Genomic DNA, 27,220 nt, shown 5'->3' on the forward strand with positions numbered 1-27,220 from the left:
ATGGGACAAGGAGTCTTCTGGTGTAATGTAAGTCAACCAGAAGGTGTAAGTAGTAGTAGCATGGACCCTTACATAGCCAATGTAAAATCTCTGCACTACTTCACATTGCAGCTGGAACCCCCTCTGAGGAGACCTCACCTGCCGATCCTATGGGCTTGTCCAAGCTGGCCGGACCTGTGGACAAAGACCGCAGAAACAAGAAGAAGTAAGTCATCTCTGCTCTTCCTATGACAATACATTCATGTATGCAATGATGTCCAATGAAGACAAACCCTTTCTGTATGGCCTATTTGGGGCATATTAACATCTAAGACCCCTATACATGAGCCACAACAGAGAGACACAATGTGTGAGCAGCTCCATTCCTTCAAGTCCCAAGCCATTGTTGTCTTACAAGGGCAGCCATTAATTTGAATGACTGTCTTGTAATACAACAGGGGAAAGGCCTGACTAGCTAAGGCGTGCCCTGGCAATATTCACTGTTTACTGGGAGTGATCAGCTGGGGGAGCATTCTCACTGAGGGTTGTCTCCAATGATATAACCCACTGGATATACTCTGGAGATTTTTTTCTTTCAAATCAACTGGCGTCAGAAAGTTATACACATTTGTAATTTACTTCAGTTTAAAAATCTACAGTCTTCCCTTACCTATTAACTGCTGTATGTCCTGCAGGAAGTGGTGTATTCTTTCCAGTCTCACACAGTTCTCTCTGCTGCCACCTCTGTCCATGTCAGGAACTGTCCAGGTTTTCTATGGGGATTTGCTACTGCTCTGGACAGTTCCTCTTACAAACAGAAGTGGCAGCAGAGAGCACTGTATCAAACTGGAAAGAATACACCACATCCTGCAGGACATAAAGCAGCTGATAAATACTGGAAGACTTAACTGATCTCTGTCTATAGGACCCAGATGGTCCTATAGGCTTACATGGTGTGAACATCTCAGACATGCGGTTTAGAGATGGGAGAGAACACACTAGGCACACACTTCACCCTTCAGGATACGGAGTATATCAGGTGTATTATATACGTTATAATGTAACCCCTTTAGTTGTCACATCAGTGTGGCATCTGTCTCCTAGTGCAGTCTCCCCCCCCCCCTTAGTTAACTAGGTCTATGTTCTATTTATGGCACCAACACATTTGACCAAAAAATTCATGCGTTTGAAACAGGTGTAAATTGCGTCAGTGAGTCACCGAAATATCATCTTGTTTATACCTGCAGTCACAAATGTGTGTGAAATGTGCTGAAGTGGATCATCACCAGCTGTAGCACAGCCATGGAAATGTCAGGAGCCTGTGGGTAGCTGAACAGACCCCTCCCGCAGATGGGGGTCCCGTGGGTTAGGTGTTAAAGGCAACTCATTAAGTCCACAAAACACCAGACTAGTAATAGTCAACGGGATGTGTGAGCATCTACTAATATTGTTAGTGTGGTAGTGCTCTGCAGCACAGTGGGCATGCTTCTGCCAGGACATAGGCTGTTGGCTCACTTAATACTGAATATAAATATATAACTAGAACTAAGTTAAAGGGGTACTCTGACTAATTGATTTCTCTCTCATAATAACTGGTGCCAGAAATATACATAGATTTGTAATTTACTTCTATTAAAAAAAAACCAAAGTCATCAGCTGCTGTATGTCCTGCAGGAAGAATGATTTATATGACGGCTATCACAGCTCTCACCTTAAACTATATGTTATCTAGAGATTCTTATTCTTAAAGGGGAACTCCAGCAAAAAATGCTCTCTTTCAAATCAACTGGTTTAAGAAAGTTATATAGATTTGTAATTTACTTCTATTTAAAAATCTCTACTCTTTCAGTACTTATCAGCTGCTGAATGTCCTGCAGGAAGTTGTTTATTCTTTCCAGTCTGACACAGTGCTCCCTGCTGCCACCTCTGTCCATGTCAGGAACTGTCCAGAGCAGTACTAAATCCCTATAGAAAACCTCTCTTGTTCTGGACAGTTCCAGTCACAGACAAATGTGGCAGCAGGGAGCACTGTGTCAGACTGAAAAGAAAACACCACTTCCTGCAGGACATACAGCAGCTAATAAGTACAGGAAGACTTCAGTTTTTGAACAGAAGTAATTTACAAATCTATATAACTTTCTGACACAAGTTGGTTTGAAAGAAAAAAATGCTAAAGTACCTCTTTAACTTGTAGCATATAGAGAAGTAGTACAGAACTAATGTTATTATAGTATAGTCTCTGTGGCACAATAACATTATATATTTTATTGTGATGTGCTCCTGCCATTACACAGGCTGTCCACATGGACAATGGCTATAGCTTTATGTCTTGGAGGAATATAGGGGGTAATTATAGGAGGTAAATGAAGTATGTGCTACCTATCTGCACATAGTGAGCATTATGCATATTGCATATCCATATTCACTAATAATAATAATAATAATAATGCTTTTATTTGTATAGCGTACACAGATTCCAATGCAGTGGTCGTATATATATAGATGTATACCTTCCCTCTACCTCTTAGTATTGTTGACCTATGGTGACCCCTAGATCCAGGTAACGGCTTAAACCTCCTGCCCCTCAGTACAGTATCTCCAGAGCTGTCTTTGGGGCCCATCAGGCTCTGGGACCGGGATGCTACTGCACCTACTCTTATTACTATATATCAATACATTGGTAAGGAAAAAAAGAAGAACCTAAACTGTAGATGTTTTGTAGATTTTGTTAAACATGTTTTGTTCTCTTCCAGGCATGAGCTTCTAGAAGAAGCCTGTAGACAAGGACTCCCATTTGCTGCTTGGGATGGGCCCACTGTTGTTTCCTGGCTGGAGGTATAGTACTATGTATATCATACTATTAAAGTCATGCCACTTAGAGGTAGCATCCCTGCAAGTCAATGCCTGGCCCTTTTAAGAACCCTGAAACATGACTGGGGATTGTTAGTCAATCCGTACAGATCACGTTGGCATCAGATCGCTCTCGTGTTAGGAAACCACTATTGACCTAAAACCCATTTTTTTCTTATTTCACAGCTGTGGGTTGGAATGCCAGCCTGGTATGTGGCGGCATGCCGCGCCAATGTGAAGAGCGGTGCCATCATGGCCAACCTGTCTGATACAGAAATCCAGCGTGAGATTGGTATCAGCAACCCTCTGCATCGTCTAAAGCTACGGTTAGCCATCCAGGAGATGGTGTCTCTCACGAGTCCTTCAGCACCAGCCACGTCACGCACGGTGAGAGCTCTCTTGCAGTGGACATTAGAGATGAGCGAACCTGGAGCATGCTCGAGTCGATCCGAACCCGAACTTTCGGCATTTGATTAGTGGTGGCTGCTGAAGTTGGATAAAGCCCTAAGGCTATGTGGAAATCATGGATATAGTCCTTGGCTGTATCCATGTTTTCCAGACAACCTTAGAGCTTTATCCAAGTTCAGCAGCCCCAGCTAATCAAATACTGAACGTTCGGGTTCGGATCGACCCGAACCCGGTTCGCTCATCTCTAGTTGACATACATTGACTACATTACTATGTCTCTTAGATTAGTCCATTAACCCTCCCACCCCCTACTCTTATTTTATCTAGTCAACAGGAAATGTGTGGATGACCCACGAAGAAATGGAAACTTTAACCGCTACTACGAAACCCGTGAGTAATATGCTGTAAACGCTGGTGTAGATTTAAAAACATGTTGTCACTTAAAGGGTATCAAGGCTTAGAAAACATGGCCACTTTCTTTCAGAAACAGGGCCTATGCAGCTCAATTCTGACCTGGATCTGAATTGTAATACTACACACAACCTGAGGACAGGGGTGGTGCTGTTTTTGCAAGAAAGTAGCTGTGCTATTCCTAATCCAGCTGATTGTTCTGGAGATCTCTGCATGCAGTCAGCAATAGGAAGCTTTAATTATCTAATCTCCCTATTTACTCCGCATGTGCCTATGACCGGATGCGTTACTACATACAGTTGTCAATTCTTGTTTGTTTCCTATTTGTCTTCTTCGCATCTAACCTATCGCTCTTGTTACTTCTTTATTTCTCCTTTATCTCTTTAACACACTAACCTTTACCAGGAGACTAAGGAGATCAGTTGGGAACAGGTAGGTAGATGTATAGAAATGTGTTTCATAGATAGAAATATAGAAATGCAGATTTATAATCAGAACATTATTTGGATTCCCCATCTGCATGATCAGGTTTGCTTCCGTCTGCATAGCTGTTCCCAGTTACCCCAATGTATACATAGATATCTGTCAGCACCTCACCATCTTGTGTGTATGGTGGCTTTCCAGCTTTCCCCCTGAACACAGATTATGGGAAAGAGAAGGCTAGGCATGTTGGATTTCAAGATCCTGATCTTTTTGTTCTCGGGAAGATAAGCCACAGAAGGTGCCTGGGAGCAGCTTTCTCTCCTTTTTTTATGTAGAGCACATGCACTCTAGGGTCCTATTCCACGGGCCGATGAGGGCACGATCAATGATGTAAACAAGCGCCGATGTGCTAGATCGGCGCTCGTTTACTGGGTCTATTACACGGCCCGATAATCGTTTAGCGAGGGCTGCAGGGATATCGTTACCGATGTCCTTGCAGCCCTTGTTTAAACACAATACTTTACCTAAACATGTTGCAGGTCTTCTCCTGCGCTCCTTCTTTCTCCCACTTCTGCATGCAGCAGCAGCTTCGGTGTGGCTTGTCTGAGCTGACAGACCGCTCATCCAATCACTGGCCGCGCCGGTCATGGCCAATGATTGGCTGAGTGGTCTGTCTGCTAATACAGGCCGCACCGAAGCTGCTGCTGCGCGCGGGACCAGGAGGAAGAAGGAGTGCAGGAGAAGACCTGCAACATGCTGAGGTAAAGCATGGTGCTTCAGAAATCGTCGGTCGCCCGCCGGGCATTGCTATTCCACACAGCGATGTGCGGTCGGTGCCCGATGATTTTAGGTTTGAACCTAAATAAACGATCAGCCAATGACACGATCATCAGATGATCGTTGTCTCTATTGCACGGAGTGATAATCGGCCGAATTGGGCCGATTCGGCCAATTATCGCTCCTTGAGCATGCATCTGTATAGGGGATTGGGTCAGTATACACGTCATCCAATAGATAACTCTCACAATCCCCCCCATACTTATGCATGCTCAGTTTGGCTCATAGTACACGTGTTCTGCTTCATTGAGCAGATCTGCCTACATGCCATAACCCCATCTTTTGTGGCCCTGCTTAGGGCATATTAAATACCAACTAACCAAAAGGATTTGTCATATATAAAAATGATCTGATCTGGTGATCTTGAGTATCTTGAGCAGCTAGACACTGAGCAGAGTCCAAAATCCAACTTGACATTGACTGTGACATTGACTTTTTAAAGGGGTTGTCCATGTTGCACAGTCATCTGTTAGAATGAAATGCAGACGATAAGGTGGTCACAGTAGTAGTCAGCAAATGATCAGCAGTAGTCTGGGTGGAATCTTGAAGCTTGTTCAGCCTCAGGCCTCATGTGAGCACAGCAGAATAACACATCTCATACTGCTCTTATGTTCACAGATCCTGGCGTATGGAGACATGAATCATGAGTGGGTCGGCAATGACTGGCTACCTAGCCTTGGTTTGCCCCAGTATCGTAGCTACTTCATGGAGTCCCTAGTCGATGCTAGAATGTTAGACCACCTGAACAAAAAGGAGCTTCGAGGACAACTCAAGATGGTAGATAGTTTCCACAGGTGGGCACCATATTTCCTTAACACCTTACCTGGATAACAATCAATGGAGGAGATTTATCAAACATGGTGTAAAGTGAAACTGGCTCAGTTGCCCCTAGAAACCAATCAGATTCCACCTTTCATTCCTCACAGACTCTTTGGAAAATGAAAGGTGGAATCTGATTGGTTGCTAGGGGCAACTGAGCCAGTTTCACTTAACACCTTGCTTGATAAATCTCCCCCATTAATGTGTCTGCCATTAAAGGTCCCCCAGGCACTGACACCAAATGCAATGTCTCACCACTCTGGCTAAGGGCCCTATTACGAGGAGCGAAAATCTGCCAAATCAGGCCAATTCGGCAGATTATCGCTTTGTGTAATAAAGACAACGATCAGTCGATGAAAGCGATCATCGGCCGATCATGTTTATTGGTCCTGACTAAAAATCACGGGCGCCGACTGTGCATCACTACATGTAACAGGCATGTCTGTCCAGTGGCTGATGACTGTGTAAAGAAAATAATAAAGTATATACATCACCCCTCCAGGCTCCCTGGTGTCATCCTGGCTTCTCGCCGACCCCCGCAGCTACCGGTGGAAATTCCGAGAAGGTCTCTGAAGTGACAAGTTTCTCAGCCAATTACTGGCTGGGATGGGACCACTGTGGCCAGTGATTGGCTGAGAGGCCTGTCACTTCAGAGACCGGCTCTGAAGTTCCATCGGTAGCTGCAGGGAGAAGCCAGGAAGACACCGGGGAGAGTGGAGAGATAGCGTATACACTTTATTATTTTACACTTTTAAAGCATCGCCAACAATGTCTGTTCAGCTGCGCGATTACCGAGCCATGTAATAGGCTCAGTAAATGAGCGCCGATCTAGCTGATTGTTTAATTCAGCCCTAATGGTGCGGAGGTTTGTGCAGTGAAACCTCTCTGATGTCCAGATGGGCACATGCCCCTTGTATGTTTACCTCTTGATTTTCTAGGTAATACAAAACTTCCTTACTGAACTAAATAACCTTGTTTTTTTTTTCTCTTTGTCTATTTAGGGTTAGCCTTCATTATGGTATCATGTGCCTGAAGAGACTCAACTATGACCGAAAGGAGCTGGAGAGAAGACGAGAGGAGAGCCAAAACCAACTTAAGGGTATGTCCACATGGCCTATAACCACAGTGATTTCTGTGTTAAAAACATGCAGTGTCAATGTAAGAAACTCTGCTGCCTATGAGTACAGGGAAATGCATGGGAACAATAGGGAAATGTGAGTTTCTTTCTATGCCCTGAAACTTCTATTAAAGTTAATGGCAGTGTCAGGACTGACATTTCCTGTGCAAATGGAAGTACCCCTTTATGCATATACTTTCTCTTTTAAACTGGCCAGGTATTCATATTGAGCAATATTAAACGTGAAGTCACCAAATTTCAAAGCAACTAGATGTGTCTTGAAGCTTCTGATTCCCAATGCCACACTTGTAACAAGCTCACATCGACCATATGCCATCTGTAGCACTGATATCGTATTATGTGGCACAGGGACAATTAGGCTTTCTCAGACTTTATGAGCCAGTTGCGGCTTCAGTCGTTGTCACTCCCCTTCCCCCGTGAGTGAAGTTGATGCCCCCCCATATACCTGCACCCCTGGTATCTGCACATGTCATGTTTTAGTACTTTTACTTCTATGGGGTTTGTAACTATTACGGGTTTAATTCATAGTATCTGTTAATGGTAGACTTGCATTAGCTGCATGTAAATTGTTCTTTTTACAGATGTCATGGTCTGGTCCAATGAACGGGTAATGTGCTGGGTGCAGTCCTTGGGGCTGAAGGAGTATGCCAATAACCTGCATGAGAGTGGAGTCCACGGAGCCCTCATTGCACTAGATGACACATTCGACTGTAACGACTTGGCATTGCTGCTACAGATCCCCACACAGAACACGCAGGTCTGTCTCTCATCAGTCTTCTATATTGTGCAAAGTAAAAAAAATATATATATTAAAGTGCTCTTACATTTTCTCCATACGTGGTATATGACTGCTTTATATAAAGGGAAATTTTTCTTTGCTTTGTCCCCAAGGCTTCAGGGGTATGGTATATTGTGGCTTCAGGGGTGGGGTATATTGTGGCTTCAGGGGTGGGGTATATTGTGGCTTCAGGGGTGGGGTATATTGTGAGTTATGGGGTGGGGTATATGGTAGTTTCAGGAGTGGGGTATATTGTGGCTTCAGGGGTGAGATGTATTGTGGCTTTAATGTTCATATATATTGTGGCTTCAGGGGTGGGGTATATTGTGAGTTTAGGGTTCGTGTATATATTGTGGCTTCAGGGGTGGGGTATATTGTGAGCTCAGGGGTGGGGTATATTTTGAGTTCAGGGATGAGGTATATTTTGGCTTCAGGGGTGGGGTAGATTGTGAGTTCAGGGGTGGGGTAGATTGTGAGTTCAGGGGTTGGGTAGATTGTGAGCTCAGGGGTGGGGTATATTGTGAGTTCAGGGATGAGGTATATTTTGGCTTCAGGGGTGGGGTAGATTGTGAGTTCAGGGGTGGGGTAGATTGTGAGTTCAGGGGTGGGGTATATTGTGAGTTCAGGGGTGGGGTATATTGTGAGTTCAGGGGTGAGGTATATTGTGAGTTAAGGGTTCGTGTATATATTGTGGCTTCAGGGGTGGGGTATATTGTGAACTCAGGGGTGGGGTATATTGTGAGTTCAGGGATGAGGTAAATTTTGGCTTCAGGGGTGGGGTAGATTGTGAGTTCAGGGGTGGGGTAGATTGTGAGTTCAGGGGTGGGGTATATTGTGAGTTCAGGGGTGAGGTATATTGTGAGTTAAGGGTTCGTGTATATATTGTGGCTTCAGGGGTGGGGTATATTGTGAACTCAGGGGTGGGGTATATTGTGAGTTCAGGGATGAGGTAAATTTTGGCTTCAGGGGTGGGGTAGATTGTGAGTTCAGGGGTGGGGTAGATTGTGAGTTCAGGGGTGGGGTAGATTGTGAGTTCAGGGGTGGGGTATATTGTGAGTTCAGGGATGAGGTATATTTTGGCTTCAGGGGTGGGGTAGATTGTGGCTTCAGGGGTGGGGTAGATTGTGGCTTTAGGGGTGAGATATATTGTGGCTTCAGGGGTGAGATATATTGTGCCTTTAATGTTCATATATATTGTGGCTTTAGGGGTGGGGTATATTGTGAGTCCAGGTTTGTGTATATATTGTGACTTCAGGGGTGGGGTATATTTTGGCTTCAGGGGTGGGGTATATTTTGGCTTCAGGGGTGGGGTATATTGTGGCTTCAGGGGTGGGGTATTTGGTAGTTTCAGGAGTGGGGTATATTGTGGCTTCAGGGGTGGGGTATATTGTGGCTTTAATGTTCATATATATTGTGGCTTCAGGGGTGGGGTATATTGTGAGTTCAGGGTTTGTGTATAAATTGTGGCTTCAGGGGTGGGGTATATTGTGAGTTCAGGGGTGGGGTATATTGTGAGCTCAGGGGTGGGGTAGATTGTGGCTTCAGGGGTGGGGTAGATTGTGGCTTCAGGGGTGGGGTAGATTGTGGCTTCAGGGGTGGGGTAGATTGTGGCTTCAGGGGTGGGGTAGACTGTGGCTTCAGGGGTGGGGTATATTTTGGCTTCAGGGGTGGGGTAGATTGTGGCTTCAGGGGTGGGGTAGATTGTGGCTTCAGGGGTGGGGTATATTGTGGTCTTAGGGGTGGGGTATATTAGGGCTTCAGGGGTGGGGTATATTGTGAGTTTTTATTTCAGGGGTAAATGATGTTTAGTTCCGGATAATATAATGGTATTGGATTTTTAATACCTGTAATGTGTAATGCAGCTACAAGATGAGTCTGTGTGTCCCAGGGAGGGGAGCACAATGTGTACTATTTCCAGGGGTCCTTTGGGACGGTGCCCACACTCTTCACAACTCGGCTGTGTTTATTATTTATGGCGCGTACATCTCCAAGCAGAACTTCTGTCTCCTCTATTGTGTCAGCTTTGACAGCGCTGTCTTTATTCAGGCGTTATTAACCCTGTCTCCTTCCTCTGGGTGGCACCACTGACGCGTTGTCTTTTGTTGTTAGGCTCGGCAAGTGCTGGAGAAGGAATACAGCAATCTCATTACCATGGGGACGGAGCGGCGACTCGATGAGGTCAGCTACTACAAATACACTCACTCCACGTATAAACACCATGGCGAGAATACTGCACCACATAGTGCTGGTTGCAAAGGTGGCCCAGGCATCATTCACAGATCAAATATGTGCCAAACAAATTTTTACATTTTTTTTTAAATATGTTTGGGTTTTGTATACATTTTTGTTTTGTGTTTTTTAACCACATTTTAACTACATTTATTTATTTATTTATTTTTTGTTAAATAATGAGCTTTTTCTTTTTGCTGTTTTGGTAACACAAATGTAAAAAAAAAAACAGAACAGATATTGACATGTAAACTATCCAAAAATATAACATGTTATTATAACCCATACATTGACCTGGGCTAAAATTGTTCCAATACGAAACAGGTTGCATATTGTAAAAAAAAACACCATTTGCATGTAAATAAGTGTGTAAAAATAGTTAATATGAGTAAAACCTTGCAATGTGCAGGGTTCATCAGGGGCTATCCAGGATTAGAAAAACATGGCTGCCTACCTCCAGCAGGTGCTACAGAGAATGAATAGAGAAGCGGTGTTAAAGTTGTCAATGAAAAAAAGTGACCTTGCCATTCCTTAAAATGGCTGCACTTAGTTGGGGTTTAATAGGGACTGCTTTCTTGCCTGGGCTGTTTTTAACAGCATTTAGTGACATGCTTTACAGCAAGCATCATGGATATAGACAACAAGAGACAGACTCTGTCCCCTTAAGTTGAATGTGAAAGATTACTGAGCATGCTCTGTGACCTTTTGAAAGGGTCAATCTACAGGGAACTGCTCTAGACTTACACTGGTGCTGTCTATAAACTTGTGTCACATGACGCTGCAGTGCTGTTCAGATCACTTTACAGCAGCCTCCTCTGATCACCAAACACACAACAGGAAGTCCCAGTTTAATTTTAGCCCAATGGTGAGAATGAAAACTGCAAGATTTCAGGATTATTTTATAATACAGATAGTAAGATGGAAAATGACATCACCAAAAATGAATTCCCTTTAAACTCTATTGGTTTGCAACCAGATTTGCTGGATAGTTCAACCAAAATTGGGCCTGTTTTCAAATACACAACCACAGAAAAAGTCACAGCATTGCCACCACTCTCATGAGGCAGCAGTGGTTACCTATAAGGGCAGAATTTACTGGGTACCTTTAGGTGATTGCAATAATTCAGACCATTTTCCAGTTCTTGGGATTCCTAATTTTTCCCCTAAAGAGACACTTTGGGGCTTTCCAGGAGTATCTGCTTTCTTACCAAAACAGCGCCACCCCTGTTCTCAGGTTGTGTGTGTGTGGTGTTCCAACCAATGGAACTGAGCTGCAATACTCCACACAAACTGAGGACAAGAGTGGTGCTGTTTCTGAACATAAATCACCTGACAAGTTTACTTTTAAGGTTCAGCCTGGGATTGACTCCCCTGTGATCTTTGGCACTAAGTAGTGATCATTAGTACAGGTGAATATAAGAACCTTTGTAATATATCTTATCAGAAAAAAATTCTTCCTTCTCCTGTTATCAAGCATATTCCCTCTCCCCTAAACTGTCACCCAATCTCAAAATCAGCTTGTCAATTACTTTTGTTTACTGGTTACAACTTTGATCCCTGAGCTAGCTACAAGTCTATGGGAGGGGTAAGATGGGAGGGGAGTACAGAAAGAGGGAATGACAGCTAAAAGACAATTTACACAGCAGAGGTCTGCAGTATAATGCTATCACTTAAATCTAAGGAAATACAGAGTATGCCGGAAAATAGATACTGCAAACACAATGCAACAGAAGGAGGATGAGGCGGAATGGTTGTCTGCAGTTATGTGCCAAGCCCTGTGCTGCCCGCAGGGGACACACTTTGAGTCACTTTCACAGCTGGCTGAGCACACTTTGAACAGTGACCCATTGCGTGTGACTTGAGCGAACAGAATGGAGAGTATGCCCTGTAGACTTTGCCCTGAATGTCGCAGAAGAACTGCAAGGATTAACCTCTTGCATACAGAAGAAACTTCTTGACACTTTGCCCATTTGTTGAAGTGATCCTGGGGGGAAACGTTCTGGATTCGTCCTTTGCAATTCTCTAACATAGTCTTTATTCGGAGCCTGTAAATAGTCACTCCATAGGAAGGGTTTGATTGGGATTGTTCTTATTTAGAGTCCAAGTATTCCTCCAATGACTCACCAGGTTGGGGGAAAATTCTGCACACCTTTCAGCATAAAGATGTATACTACTGACTGGTGCAGTAACGCCCCTGCATAGTAGCTGACCTTGATGGTTTCAGCAGGATCAACTATCATCTGAAGGCAGATGTTGGGAAAAGAAGGACTGGACTTAAAGGGGTATCCAGTGCTACAAAAACATGGAAACTTTTCCCCCTACTGTTTTCTCCAGTTCTGGTGCGGTTTGCAATTAAGCTCCATTTACTTCAATGGAACTGAGTTTTAAAACCCCACCCAAACAGGAGACAACAGTAGGGGAAAAGTGGCCATGTTTTTGTAGCGCTGGATAACCCCTTTAAACATACCCAATTTCCATGATCTTACTAGCTTTAAAATTTGCACCGAATAGCAATACACTTAAATGGCCACACAAACTATACAGCTGTGTTAGATTGCAGGATATAAGGCACCACTTTACAGTTAGATGGTTAATTCTATACATTACAGAAAGTTCCCAATTACCATAGTAAATTTTCTTGTGGTTCCCCCTTTTATTTCAGGATAGTGCCAAGACATTCAGCCGGTCTCCCTCCTGGAGAAAGATGTTCCGTGAGAAGGATCTCCGAGGCGTTAGTCCAGATTCAGCCGAAATGTTACCGGCAAATTTCCGAACTGCTGCCGTCTCCTCCATTACCTCACCCGCTGTGCAGCTACGGAAGATGCAGTCTGAAGGTATAGCCATAGTCACTGAATGTCTTATACTTACATTTTAGAGATGAGCGAACCTGGAGCATGCTGGAGTTCATCCGAACCCGAACTTTCGGCATTTGATTAGCGGTGGCTGCTGAAGTTGGATAAAGCCCTAAGGCTATGTGGAAAACATGGATATAGTCATTGGCTGTATCCATGTTTTCCAGACAACCTTAGAGCTTTATCCAAGTTCAGCAGCCCCAGCTAATCAAATACCGAACATTCGGGTTCGGATTGACTCGAACCCGAACCCGGTTTGCTCATCTCTATTACATTTGTATTACAGTTTAAATGAACACATCAGGGGAGCTATGCATGTCCTATACACATTAAAGAGGGTTTCTGCTCATACAGTTTTAAAGGGCTTGTCCAGGACTAGAAAACTTGGCTGCCTTCTGTCCATGAGTTGCAATTTAGCTCCATTTTATTGAATAGGCCAAAGCTGCAATTCCACACACAACCTTTAGACAGATGTGGCTAGTTTTTAATAAGCAGCCATGTTTTTCTAACCATTGACAACCCCTTTAAGGCATGTAGTGGAGTAAGCCCTGGTCCTCTTCTTGGTAGAAATGTATAATCACAAATAAGGTTTTACTTCCTCCTCCACAACCTAGCATACATGTTTATGGGGGGAAGGTTAGGAAAAATGGCTGCCAGCTTAAAGGGGTACTATGGCAAATAATTATTACTTTCAAATCCACTGGTTTCAGAAAGTTATATAGATTAGTAATTAATTTCTACTTAAAAATTTCAGTCTTCGAGTACTTATCAGCTGCTGTATGTCCTGCACACCACATATTCTTTCCAGTCTGACACAGTGCTCTCTGCTGCCACCTCTGTCCATGTCAGGAACTGTCCAGAGCAGTAGCAAATCCCCATAGAAAACCTCTCCTGCTCTAGACAGTTCTTGACATGGACAGAGGTGGCAGCAGAGAGCACTGCTTCAGATTGCTTCAAAACAAGCTAGGGAAGCATAACTGTACTACGGGCGTATGTTCGCGGTGCGTACACATTCAGACACATGTCGATTTTTCCCACGCCCGTAGTTTCAGCCCCACATGTACGCCGGCGTACGAAATGCAGCCGGACTCAAACGCAGTGTGAATGTAGCCTGAAGGTACAAGTGGTTTGGGGGGTCAGATTGTGGGTACAGAGTCGCTTAATACTGCTCTGGACAGTTCCTGACACAGAGGAGCACTATGTCAGACTGGAAAGAATACACCACTTCCTGCAGGACATACAGCAGCTGATAAGTACTGGAAGGCTTGAGATTTTATAATAGAAGTAAATTACAAATCTCTATGTGTCTCTATGTCTTCTGCAAAAGTACATTCCAGTGCATCACAAGTTTAAAAATGATCTCAGATTTTCAGCCCTAGACTTGAGGTAACCCGGTCATCACTCCATTGTTATAGTCAGAGACTAAACCTCCAGTCTGCACGCCTTATAGAGATGTTTTGGTGAACGTCATGCGATACCTTAAAATAATTTCCATCTGCATTTTCAGGAAGTCCCTCCAGCAGCCAGCGAGCAGACAACGTCTCAGTCAGAACCTATTCCTGTTAATGCCGTCCTAATGCGGTGAGTGGGGACCGAGGGAGGATGGTGTTCCAGGAGGTGTAAAAACATCTTAACTTAGATCTGTGATGCAGAAGAGCTTGTGCAGAGTGCAAGTACGCCTAAGAATTTACCAGCTTTCATGTACAAACCAAAGCTTTATTAGAAAATTGCATACACAGTGATTCCCTATTGTTATCTACATAAGCAGTGACTTAATGTCTTAAAGATCTCTACCCTGGTCATAGTTATTGCCATTCAAAGGCTATGTGTCCTGGTACAATGTTCATCTTGGCCCCCATTCTACCAGGGCAACGTCTCTCATCAGACACAGCCAGCTGCAGAATAAGCATTTTATCCAGGGACTCTGGTGATGTCTTCTGTGATCAGAGTAGTTCCTTTTACTTTTGGCCTAGACTGACATAAAGACTTCTCCTTGCTTTGGCTCAGGTACTGCCATATGGTGTGCTCAATACACTATAATGAGACACACATGTTGCTCCATAAAAAGAATACTGCCATGTACTCTTCTGAGTATAATAATGCTATATGCTGTGCCACGGAACATAATACTGCCACACACTATGCCACTGCGGCCCCAAATAAGCTGCGTCACTGCCCCCTATAGTGTCCCATTGTCTTAAAAAATTGGACCACTGCCCCTTTATTAAGTGTAACACTGTCCCCATAAGCCATGGCCCAACCCCAATAATCTGTGCCACTGTGGCCCCAATTAAACTATTGACATCCTAAAGACACAACACAATTTAATCCTGGGACTAAGGGGAACCTCTCACCTATTCCCTCAACTGTCTGAAAGTGGCAGAAGACCCCTCTACCTCTGTGCCTTATGTGGCCCTGCTGGACTGTAAAAGGAACCTCCACTTCACAGTATACACAGGTGGAGCAGGCGCATGTCGTCCACAAAGTATGATGAATATTAAATAAACATTTACTTAACAACTTTGTACAACGCGTTTCAAGGACAGACCAGCCTCTTCCTCGGGTGCATAGCAATAGATGAATACACAAACATAAATGTACATACATGATGTCATTTCTGTTTTATATGTATGTGTGTGTGTGTATATATATATATATATATATATATATATATATATTATGTTTGTGTATTCATCTATTGTTATGCACCTGAGGAAGGGGCCACTCCATACTTGAAACGCACTGTGCAAAGTTTTAAAATAAATGTTATTATTATTATTTATCATACCTTATTAATCATTGTACCTTGTCTTGCGGCTGACCTGTGCCAGCTCCACCTGTGTATACTGTGGAGTGGAGGTTCCTATTTGTCACTAACCCCAGCATGGATCCACAGGAATCAATTCTGGGGTTAGTTCCCTCACATGCGGTTGGAGGGTTGTGCCTCACGCTTGCACAACACAATCTGGTGAGGGGGTCTATCAATCAGGAGTGATTATACTGTGCTTTATGATTATGCACCATGGAGCACTGTCTATATTCTTTTTTTTTCCTGGACTATGAGGCCCGGCTGCATTTGCCACCACTGCAGTCCTTAAAGTTTTACAACTGTTGCCATTGGAAGGTCCGTCTCATGTGTTGTATTACATACTGGCTTTTTGTAATACATGATAGTGATGGGTCCACTAGACGGGACTTATTGATGATGTACTTATGCATTTGAAGGGAATTTGGACAAACAAAGTTTTTATGATAGACTCTTTAAGTTGCAGGTTTTGTATATGTACAATAATATGTTGGGGTATTGCACCAATAGTATATGTCTAGTATATACTGTAGTGCACACTATGGGGGAGATTTCTCAAACACGGTGTAAAGTGAAACTGGCCCAGTTGCCCCTAGCAACCAATCAGATTCCACCTTTCATTCCTCACAGACTCTTTGGAAAATGAAAGGTGGAATCTGATTGGTTGCTAGGGGCAACTGAGCCAGTTTCACTTTACACCACGTTCGATAAATCTCCCCATATATGTTTGTTGCCTTATCATTATAAGTGAGAAAGAGCACAGTGTTTGGTGGACTGTTGATCACATTTCCTGCCTCTGTATTTCCATCCACAGGTAACATTATTAGGGCAATAAGTTCACTGAGAGCACTTTTTTTGACATTCAATCACTTCGCCAAAGGGGCTTGGCCAATCTAATAACTGTACCCCTCCGACCAAGGCACTTTCTGCACACCTGGACGCCGCTTGCTGTGTCACATAGGGGAATACAGAAATGAACTCAACCCAGAGAAGCCCTGCAGAACATTAGAAGGCAATATGCAACCTCATGTTCTGTCCATGGATGCAGGAAATAATCCATCTCACAGGCCGAATGGAGGGAGCATGCTCTGGAAACTCATCTTCATTATTTTAATTCTTTTCCAGTCCATTGAGTGCTGGTGGGTCGCAGCAGACCCTTTCAACGTTGAGGAGGTTTTGGTCGAGAAGAAACACTCTATAGAACCTTGGGTGGGACCAAAAAAGGGGACTTGGTGAATAGTTGATATGTGACTTTAGACTTTGTGTTTTGTTTTCTGTTGGGTTCATCTTGAGCTATGCAGATTGCAGTCCATTCCCACTCGAAAATGCTCAAATTTGACTGAAGTCTCAGAACAAAGCCATGTTTTACCCAGTGTGTTGGATATCAAAGAGTCCATGATGATTGGAGACTTAATAATACCCTGTCTGGACAATGTCCCTGGATGGACAATGCTGCAGGGAGGACCTATAACTGATCCCACCACCAGGCTCTTTCCATTCATTACTTCTTATGGCCACGACATTGCCAGTAGAGCATGGCAACATTTTCAATCGTACTGTCCTAAATATATTTTTTTTTTATTTATTATTATTTATTTGTTATTTTACTTTTCACTGCCAGTCAACATAGCACTGCACAAGGTAGACCAATGCGCACACAGCCGTCACGTGTTCTGGAGAGCTCGGCAGGTTATCTTTTGGTACTCAGAACAAACTCAAGATCCAAGCTGGGACTCCCACAAAACATCTAGAAGTTGGTAATCTTACTAGTATTGCAACTTTTTTTTTTTTTTGTAGGGTCTACAGATTCTTGTTTACAGGTGAAAAAAGAGCCAGTTACATTGAGTGTTTTTTCGTCTTGTATGCTATCTTGTGGGTCTGTAAGTGCTCGATATATCCGCAACATTACAGGTTTGTTTTTTTTTGTGAAACTGATGCCCTCATTATTCTCTGTGCCATTCCCAAACGGGTCCCGTAAAACGGCTGTATCACCATAGAGCACACTACAAAAACTCTGGCTCTCCAGCTCTTGTCGCCAGGGGTTTTACAAGAGCTGGAGACCCACAGGCTGCTGCTAACCCTTTCCCCTTTTATCGTGTAACACATATCAAGTCAAATAGCTCGGACTGCTCTGTTGGGTCACTCTCGAAGTGGACAATTGCCTTAAGTCATTAACCAGTTCTTAGGAGGACATCTGCAAAAGTTACATTACAGTGTATTTATCTCATACCAGGTATGTCACATTCTTCTACTGTCTCCGCACGCAACAAATCCGAATCCCGAGGGAGGACACAACCTTGCCGATGTCCTATAATAGTCGATGGTTACTGCCTAAACACATGTATTTTTTATTTATGTGTCATGACTGTGCCAAATAGAGAGGAAATTACCATGGCAAATGAGGTGGAACCTTGTCACTTCCCTACGATGGGCAAATTAACAATACATGTATATTAATAATTATGACCTGAAACCATGGGAGATGAGATTATAGTCTTAGAACTAATTTCCTCCAGGCAGATGGGAGATACTGTAGAGAGGCGTCAAGGGTCGCCGTGTATAATGGCGGTAGCGAGAGAAAGCCGCTTCACTAAGAGGTATCATAGCAATGCCTGGAGGATGCTATACAAAAGCTTTTAGAGTCTTTAGAGAGGAATATATTGTATTGGGAAGTGCCTTGCTGACCCATTAAATGTTCCAGAAAGGCAGCTGCTTGTCAAGGAGATATGATATTGGGGCCTTTCCTGTGTTTTTTTTTTTTTTTTTTTTTTTTTTTTTTTTTTAACTTTCTCCCTAGTAGTGAAAAAGTTACAACCCTACATTGGCCATCAGATTGGAACTATTGATCTGTGCTAGTTGATTGTATGGAGGCCATTCATCACAATACATCATGAAAATATACAATCCATATCATAGAGATGTCAGAAGACGACATGAATGGTCCCAATTCTAAAGTGAAGGTGTAGCATTGGAGTCCGAGCATCTGGTACAAGGCAATAAAGAATTCATGTTAAAGTAGAATTTTCAACTACCAGAAAGTGGTTTACATGGTTGTGGAAATGTCGATTCTCTCGGAATCCCACTGTTTTTTAAAAAATAAAGCAACTAATCACGGTTCAGCTGTGTATTCTTTCCAGTCTAACACAGTGCTCTCTGCTGCCACCTCTGTCCGTGAGGTTTTCTATAGGGATTCTCTACTGCTTTGGACAGTTCCTGACACAGACAGAGGTGGCAGCAGAGAGCACTGTGTCAGACTGGAAAGAATACACTACTTCCTGTAGGACATACAGCAGCTGATAAGTACTGGAAGACTTGAGACTTTTAAATAGAAAAAAAATTACAAAACTATATAGCTTTCTGACACCAGTTGATTTAAAAACTTTTTTCTTCCACAGTACATCTTAAAAAAATAAAAAGCTGCGTGTGATTGTTTGCTGTGCTCTGCAAAGAGTCCCTCTTTTAGACAGATTTTGTGAATCTACCCATGACACTTCTCTGACGAATGATCATACGAATGCTGGAAACTTTTCTTCTGGCCTTGGGCGAAGAAGAATAAGAATTTTTAAAAAAATTTGGGAGGAGGAGCTGGATACTCTTCAGAGAATACCAGAGGAGGCCCTTCTATGTAATGTAGATATATAGAGATTTTTTTTTTTTTTTAAAAGTATAAAAACTTATTAGTTGGAGGTTACAGATTTGTATGAGCGACGAATATAAAAGGGGTTTTCCAAGAATTTGCATGTCGCAAACTCAAAGGTTTGCACACCTTCCATTGATTTTAATACAGGAGGTTTTATAAGCCACCCCTTTATTAAAAACAGGGAATACGGCCTCATATTTTCATTTTCAGTGGGATGTCCCCAAGCTGATGGAACCCTAAACAAAAAAAAACAAAACTCACATTTTTACAAATTTTGTGAAAATCCCTATAAATACATTTTATCCCTCTAGGGCATTGGACGGGGTAGTGCAAAAATCATCCATTGATTAGTTAAAGCTTTTTCTTTTCTATTTTATTTTTTTTTTAACTATAGAACAAAAAAAAAGTCTAAAAGCCATAGTGTATTTATTTTTTTCTCGAATGTTGTATAAATAATTATTTTATTATATGTTGTACATGATCTATTTTTTATTTCTGCTCACTTTTTTATGCCTATTGTTTTACATGTGAATTTATTTTAGCTCTTCTGTTGCACTGGTTGTATTGGTTGTTCATCCTTGTATAATGGAAAGGTTTGGGTATTAAACTGGTTTGCATAATTCATCATTTGAGCACCGCTAGGTGTACTTCCTACAATGGTCACATATAAATTGCAGCGTAGACACCCCCCCCTCCCCAATCAAAGCTTTTAGAATTGTAATTCATATGAATCTCCAACACAGCACAACTAAGCTTTCTTAATGCCAACTACATCTTATTGATCTTGTTAGCTTCATAGCCAGTGACATTAAAGTGTCTCTATTTGAGCGTTCAGACCCCCAAAGGATTGATACAGCAGGGCAAAGTGCACAGCTGAATGCTTCACCTCCCATCTCTTTGCAGGAGTCAGGCTCCATTGTATACCTATGTAGACCATTCCCTGCAGCAATACTGAAAGTCAATGTGCTGGAGAGTGAAGCGCTCAGTTGCGTGCTTCTACTTCTATCTAATGATCAGTGAGATCCCATCGATAGAAACTCTTTAATAGCTCTGTTAGGCCCTGTTCACATTACATTTGAGCCATTCTCAGAATTGTACGTTAGAGTATTGTCCTAAATAAGGCTCTGACTTATGCCACCATATAGCTACATAGAGACATGTGTTACCCATTGTTCCCCACCCCCCGCATATAAAATGCAGCTTAAATAATAGATTTACTGTGAATTTTTCCAACCATCTTAGGAAACAGCGTTTTCCTAGCCTCATCATTACACTATGCTGTGCAGGGTTTTACCCGCCAAGGTAAGGCCGGGTTCACACTTTTTATATCCGTTTTTGCAAAAACCAGATGGAAAATGAATGCATTTGCGTGCATCCGTTTTGATCAGTTTTTCCATTGACTTCCATTATAAAAAAAAACCCGGATTAAAACTCTAACGTGGTCAACTACGTTTTCCTGTACGTTAAAAAAAGGGATGTGTTTTGAACCTTTTTATGATTGAAGTCAATAGAAAAAATTACATCTGTTTTTCCATCCGTTTTTTGCAAAAACGTATGAAAAAAAACAGATTGCAAAAACCCAGTGTGAACCCAGCCTGAGCAGAATCAGTTGTAGCTGTCGTTTAAATTTTTTTTGCAGAAATCAATAGTACAAGCGATTTTAAAAAACTCTGTAATAGGTTTTATTAGGCAAAAAAGCCTCTTTCTGTACCCAAAAAGCTGCTTTCCTACCTGCCCCCTGATTTCTTATCTGCACATTATCAGGCAAAGCCGTCTTCATTACAGAGGAGCATGGGTGAAGATGGGTTTGCTGGGTCCATTATATCCTATGGAGGGGTCAGAAAGGTCAGTGCTTATCTGGGAGCTTGGCGAGAGAAGATTGCTGGATGATGTTTTATAAAGGGATGACTTTTCTCCTCTCTGTGCTCCCTCATCCCCCTCAGCCCCTCCCCCCTCCATAGAGCATAATGGACACAGAAATCTGGCTTCTTCTGAAGTCAGGGGGGAGGTAGGAAAACAGCTTTTCCAGTACAGAAGGAAGCTCTTTTGCTTAATGAAACCTATTACAGAGTTTCTTAAAACTGCTTGTACTATTGATACTTGATTTCTGAAAAAGACATTGAAATGACAGTTACGCTTTAAATCTTTGCATTACTGTACTAACACGCTGTGTCAGTACAGTAGCGTGAAGGTTTAAACTGAATCATGATGCCAGGAGTTCCAACATTCATGGCACATGTTCTGTGCACGGACTGTAATCACTGATCATGTGAATGGCGCCCAACACAGTGCTTACATTTAGCGAGAAAATATTGTAAGTGACGGGGAATCAGTTTAAAGATAAGATGAGAGTGGACACATCTGTAGGTCTTTCCCAGGTCCCATGTGGTTGTTAGTCTCTGTATACATTGCGTCACAGTCCTACATGTGAAGCCGTTTGGCGTATGTGCTGAAAGTATCCATAGGGGCCAGGGGTGAGGTACACCTAGGCACTTGCATACATAAGAGATATTAGTCTGGAAATCTTCCTGATGTATACTCCCATGGTTAGGCACTCTATATTATGCACAGTTTTTTTTCTACTTTACCCATGCTGATGCTACTAAAGGCATTTCAGTCCTTGTATGTATAACGCAGGCTTTTTGGGGTTTTTATTTAGTAAATTTTTTGTACATTACATACAATAGTGCTATAATATGAAATTGCTGCTATTATCTTCCAATCCCAGACAATCCATGTGTATTGCCTATGCTATTGAGTACAGTATGGGAGCGCCACAGCTGCTAGTCCACTTTTAATTCACATACAGGTTTGTCCGATGTAGCAGAGCTGAGATTTCTCCATAGGATTGTTGGTAAACCTTCTGCGTTATCATACTAGTTTAGCACAAGCAGCAAACAGTGCAGCCCCAAGGAAGCAAACGGGACATTCAGCTCTGCTGCATCTGATTGTGAGCAGCAATACACAGACACAAGGTTCAGGATGGCAGAAATAAGTAATTGTATAGATGATGAAACCCTCTGAGCCCACCGCACTGCGGCATCATAGTGTAGGGCTACATCCCAATGTTCACTCAGCACTGGTCCTACAAATACTTTATAGGCCGAATCGTCTTCTTCCCCCATGATTTGTTTTCTAGTAACATTAAGGGGCTCTACATAACCAACACAATGCTATTGGTCTTGCTGCTATGGTTGTTAAGTTACAAGCGTCACTGGCCCCGCACCAACGTATATTATACTGAGAAATTATTTTCATTGTACTCAATGAAAGGTGACACCAGTGTATAGATGAGGCAGGATCAGACCATTCACAAGCTCCCCCTCTGGAGAGGTCACAGAGCATACGTAGAAAACTCTCCCTTAGAAGTCAGTAAGGTCTTTTTCAGTCTTTTGGTTTCTATGTTTATGTAGTTGCTGTAAAGCATATCTCTATATTCTGTGCAGACGCTCAGGCAATATGGCTGCCCCCATAATAGATTCCAAGAAAATTAGACGCAGAAAAAAAAGAAAACTTTTTTTAGCATCTGGTGAGCAAGGCTGGTGCTGTTTCTGGTGGACAGCTCCAGTTACTACTGGTGGAGCTATATTTGTAGCTTGTGCTGTCCTAGGCTAATGTAATTTTATGTTCTCCAGCCCACAGCATGGTGGCGGCAGCAGCCCATTTAAGTACTGCCCCTTTATACTGCCGCCCTAGGAACAGGCCTTCAGGTGTCCAGTGACAAGGTCCCAGGTACAGACATCTGGGTAGAAGACATCTTCTCTATTTATGTTGCTTTTTAAATTTTGTTCCTTTATCCCTATAATTCTCATGTGTTTTTTTTTTTCAGGATATATATATATATATATATATATATAAGTATATGGCTATCTTTCAGTTTTTAACTTATAAGCTAATGATATCCCATGGTGGATGACTCATAAATCCTATACTCTTCTGTACAGTACACTATTCCCCTGGAGGCGGCCATTTTGTTGGTTGCCGGATCATGAGATTGCTTCTTATGTTGTCATGCTCATGAAACTTTGTTAATCTAGTGTGTTTAAGACTGGGGCAAATTTATGAAACCGCCTTTGTTGCCCATAGTAACCAATTGCGACGCAGCTTTCATTTTTAAAAAGCAGAACATAAAAGCTCTGCTGTGATTGGTTCCTATGGGCAACAAGACAGTTGTTGCCCATAGCAATAGCTTTTTCTTGTCGACATCTTCATAAATCCCCACCCCCTCTGTATTCTCATTAAAAGGGAATGTCCAAAATTGGACAATTTTTCCACCCTATTCTTGGATAGCCCCTTTGACTTTAGCCTGGGCCACAAAATGGCTGCCTCCATTATCTGCAGACAGCAAGATAAATATAAAAAAAAAATAATTATAAGGGCTTTGCACAGAAGGGGCCAAATCTAAATATATAAGCTCGACAGAAGTCATTTAGCAAAACTGCCAAAGGTTTTAGGACGGGTGGCACGGAAAACTCAAAAAGAAAATAAAAATTGTATATTCTCTCGAAATGATTGTATCTTCATAAGCGAGTATTGAAATGCCTTACATTGGTCAGATGTTTGTGTGTACCTTTATCTTGTGTATAAATTGTGTCCATGCGTAGATACGGCAGTGTTAAAAGGACAATTACACATATCTATAGATGCTTATATTCCGATTCCATCATAATGGCTGTCTTAAAATGTACATTTTTTTTTGAATGTGTAAGGTTACATAGAAATGAAATCTACCTGGGGATTACCATGGTCCTGGACGTTTCTTCCGTGTGAATGGACGATGAGAATCCTTCCTGTAGTTTTATTTTAAGATCTAAAATGTGCAATTTTATGTCATTAAAGCAGATGAAGCATTAGTTTATATGTGGCCTACTCATTTCTGCTCCATGCAGGTAACATAGCGGCCTACCATCGGTATCGGCCATTACTGTCACCTCTGATATTTCTTGTTGAGCTCATTTTGCGGTTGAACTGTTGTAGGAGGAAAATGTACTTGCAGTGTTACATTGACATGGGTCTAAGAAGCTGAGATATGGGGAGCTGTTCGTTGAGGACTTCACTTTTATTGTGATCTGGAGGGTACACAGTGGTGCATGGTAAAGATCAATTTTAACTAATTTTATTTATCGAGACATTGTAAGGCTGTTTTCAGATGGCCACATCCTTGTCAATTGTACCAATGTTTTCTGCCAAGTCTAGTTAACCAGGTGTCAAAGGGGTGGGGTTTATATATATATATCGGGGGTGGTCCTGGTGTTTTGTAGGGGTTTTGCAGGAGGTTTCAAGGCAGAGCTTAAAGGGGTTATCCAGGATTTAAAAAAAAAATTTAAACCCATCAACAGCACCAACAATGCCCTCAGGCTGTGTGTGGTATTACAGTTCTGTTCCACCTACCTTAGTGGGAATGAGCTGTAAAACCCACACCCAAATCAGCCCATGTATAATGACTATGAGCGAATTTACAGTAACAACGAAGCAAATTACTGTGTTAGCTCGGCAGTCGGCTTAATAGCTGGCTTCTTTTTAACTCAGTGTTTCTCCATGCCATTCCACTCTGGGTGCCAGGAAAAGCTGGATCCACTCCTGGACTGGATCCAGCTTTTCAGGCACCCAGGAAAGAGTGGCACTAAGAAGGCAGCAGGCTAATAAGTCGACTGCCGAGCTAACCCAGCGCTTCGCTTTGTTATTACTGTACATTTGCTCATTTCTAAAAAAAAAGGACCCTTGTGGAAGGAAAATCACTAGTGACCACAATCTTACCATACCATAGACCGCTCTGCTGTGCAAGCATCTGAACAAACAGCTTCCCATATCTTGACCTGCTGCACTGGTTAAGTGAAGCTTTCACTCCTTTACATGTAACTTCCACAAACTGACGTTTTTTACCGCCAATAGACAACAGATAAGGTAAAGAACCTGTACGAGATTAGAAAAAGTCTTTTTATTCCCCAAAACACAGTTCAAATCTTGTACAAAGTCTCCATCTAGCACTGCAGCCCACTTCCATGCACTTGAAGCTGCAATACCTCACACAGCCACTAGACAAAACTGGAGCTGTTTCTACAAAAAGAAACAGACTTTTTTTTTTGTTCCTGCTAGTCTTATACAACTGTCTGTCTAAACTTTGTAAAATGGTTATCTATTACTCTGCACAGTATAGGAGTAAAAAAAATAAAATAATAATTAGCGTCAGGTGAGCGTAAAAGTTGTATTAATCCGCAGTCACTTCATTGTCATTACACGCTGTTGAATAATATTTAACCATTTGTATGTCTTATGTGTCATTGTCCCTTTAGTGAGTCCTCTACTGCATAAATATAAAGGTTTATGTTTACTATGGGGGGAAAAAAAGTGGTTTGCCATAGCTCAAGCCTGACAGCTTCAAAGTCATAATGGCGTTTGATAATGTACAGAAGCGTAATAACCCCCCCTTGTCATCACTATATCAGATACCTCCTTCTATGCTTGCTGCCATCACAATTCACGCAATAAAGGTTTGGTACAGTGATGCACTGCAATGCTGTTGTATAGGTGCTGGCTTCTCACATTCCTCCCACAGATTTTGGCACCTGCCCCTTAACTCTTTTTATTGTAAAAAATAAAAAAATAAACAATAGGGGGGAAAAAGTCTCCGTAATTATAGGAGCCTCCGTTCATTCATTCTTTTCATAGACCTGGAAAATAAAATGGGGTGGGGGGAGATGTGGGGATTCTGTATAATTGCAGTCAAGTTATTCTTGTGGAATGTTGCCCCTTACCGCAGGGCTCGGGGGTGCCGCCGCCAGTTGTATAATAAATGCTGTATTTATTTGTATATCTTACGTCGTGTTGATATGTGTAAATGATCTTGGAATGTTTTTCTTTTACTTTTTTTCTTTTTTTTGTGCATGGTTAATATATTTCTTAAAAAAAAAGGAAAAAAAAAAGAACAGTTGTTGCAGGGCAAGATTGTGACAAAGATGTTTTTATTTGATTTTTTTTTTTACTTTGTTGGTGGAAGAAGGTTAATTTAATTTTTTTTTATGATTTTATAATTTATTTTTTTTTTGTAGTTTTCATTCTACCAATGTCTTGCAACGAGAAAATATTAAACTCTGTATGAATGACGTGCTGGAAAAAAAAAATGTTTAACGGAAAAAAAAAAAAAATGTTGTGACAAATTTATCATGGTCTTGTTTATTTTTATTCTCGTTTATTTTTTTATCTGGTAATTCTTCTAAATTTCAGTTGCAATAAAGCATTCTCAGTGGATTCTGGGTGATGAAACGTTTACTTTCCTTATAATAAAGAATTTATTTTTTGAACTAGTGAAAAGAAGCAGCTAGTTATATACAGTACTCCACTTTTTTTTTTTTCATTTTCAAGGTGATGAACGGTAATTCGACAATTAGCTACACGGTCTGGAGGAGCTTAGTACATGGTCTGGAGGAGCCAGCCAAGCAGTCTGAATATATTGCTTTATAGCCTTTTGACTCTTGGCCATTTTGTTTCATTCATTCTTGCTATACAAGTCTGCATCTTATCAATGCAAGCCCACTGCCTGTTGTCAGGAATATTTCGTTTTCAGTGACTAGAGATGATCGAACAAAAGAAAATCTTAGGTTCGATCAAACTCGAACATTCCCAAACCTTCCGCATTAGATTGCTGATGCCTTCCTGGTCCGTGGGGAAGGAGGTGCGTGCCCGAGGACCGCCTGAAATTCCAGGATTCAGCCTAGGTAATAGACCCTGATGTTGATTTTTAAAATAGGCCTAGCGGCATTAGTATCAGCCATATATGGGATGTGCAGCCATTCCTTTCTCGCCATGTCGTGTTTTACAGTTCTCCCTTTTCTGAACAGCTCGCACTCCTTTATAAGACCCACATGAGCAAAATTAGCAGGATATGCCTGTGCTCACATGTACCTTATGTCTTCCCCATTCTGTGTGAGCAGCAGTGGTGGTGAGTGTAATACCATATTCATACTTGTGTTGTTTGGGGGCAGCCTTCCCCGCCGGTGGTGCTGGCCGGGTTCTGGTGGGGCATTTTGGGTTTGGTCCTGTGACATTGGGG

The 27,220-nt window shown here is 42.1% G+C and overlaps 1 protein-coding gene across 3 annotated transcripts in view; it reads left to right on the top strand.

Moving 5' to 3' along the window:
* PPFIA3 (PTPRF interacting protein alpha 3) overlaps positions 1-20,822 on the top strand; it is a 57,515-nt gene extending 36,693 nt beyond the window's left edge. For all 3 annotated transcript variants that reach the window (XM_069948837.1, XM_069948838.1, XM_069948839.1), the window contains 11 exons: positions 112-205; positions 2,733-2,814; positions 3,016-3,216; positions 3,565-3,627; positions 5,527-5,702; positions 6,729-6,826; positions 7,447-7,622; positions 9,753-9,821; positions 12,535-12,706; positions 14,232-14,305; positions 16,345-20,822. In XM_069948837.1, coding sequence (XP_069804938.1) covers positions 112-205; positions 2,733-2,814; positions 3,016-3,216; positions 3,565-3,627; positions 5,527-5,702; positions 6,729-6,826; positions 7,447-7,622; positions 9,753-9,821; positions 12,535-12,706; positions 14,232-14,290 — 1,190 coding nt within the window. In that variant the 3' untranslated portion in view covers positions 14,291-14,305; positions 16,345-20,822. The remainder of the gene's footprint in view (positions 1-111; positions 206-2,732; positions 2,815-3,015; positions 3,217-3,564; positions 3,628-5,526; positions 5,703-6,728; positions 6,827-7,446; positions 7,623-9,752; positions 9,822-12,534; positions 12,707-14,231; positions 14,306-16,344) is intronic.
* Positions 20,823-27,220: the final 6,398 nt, after the last annotated feature.

This window comes from Dendropsophus ebraccatus, chromosome 12 (assembly GCF_027789765.1).
Source record: "Dendropsophus ebraccatus isolate aDenEbr1 chromosome 12, aDenEbr1.pat, whole genome shotgun sequence".
In the NCBI taxonomy this organism is placed as follows: Eukaryota; Metazoa; Chordata; class Amphibia; order Anura; family Hylidae; genus Dendropsophus; species Dendropsophus ebraccatus.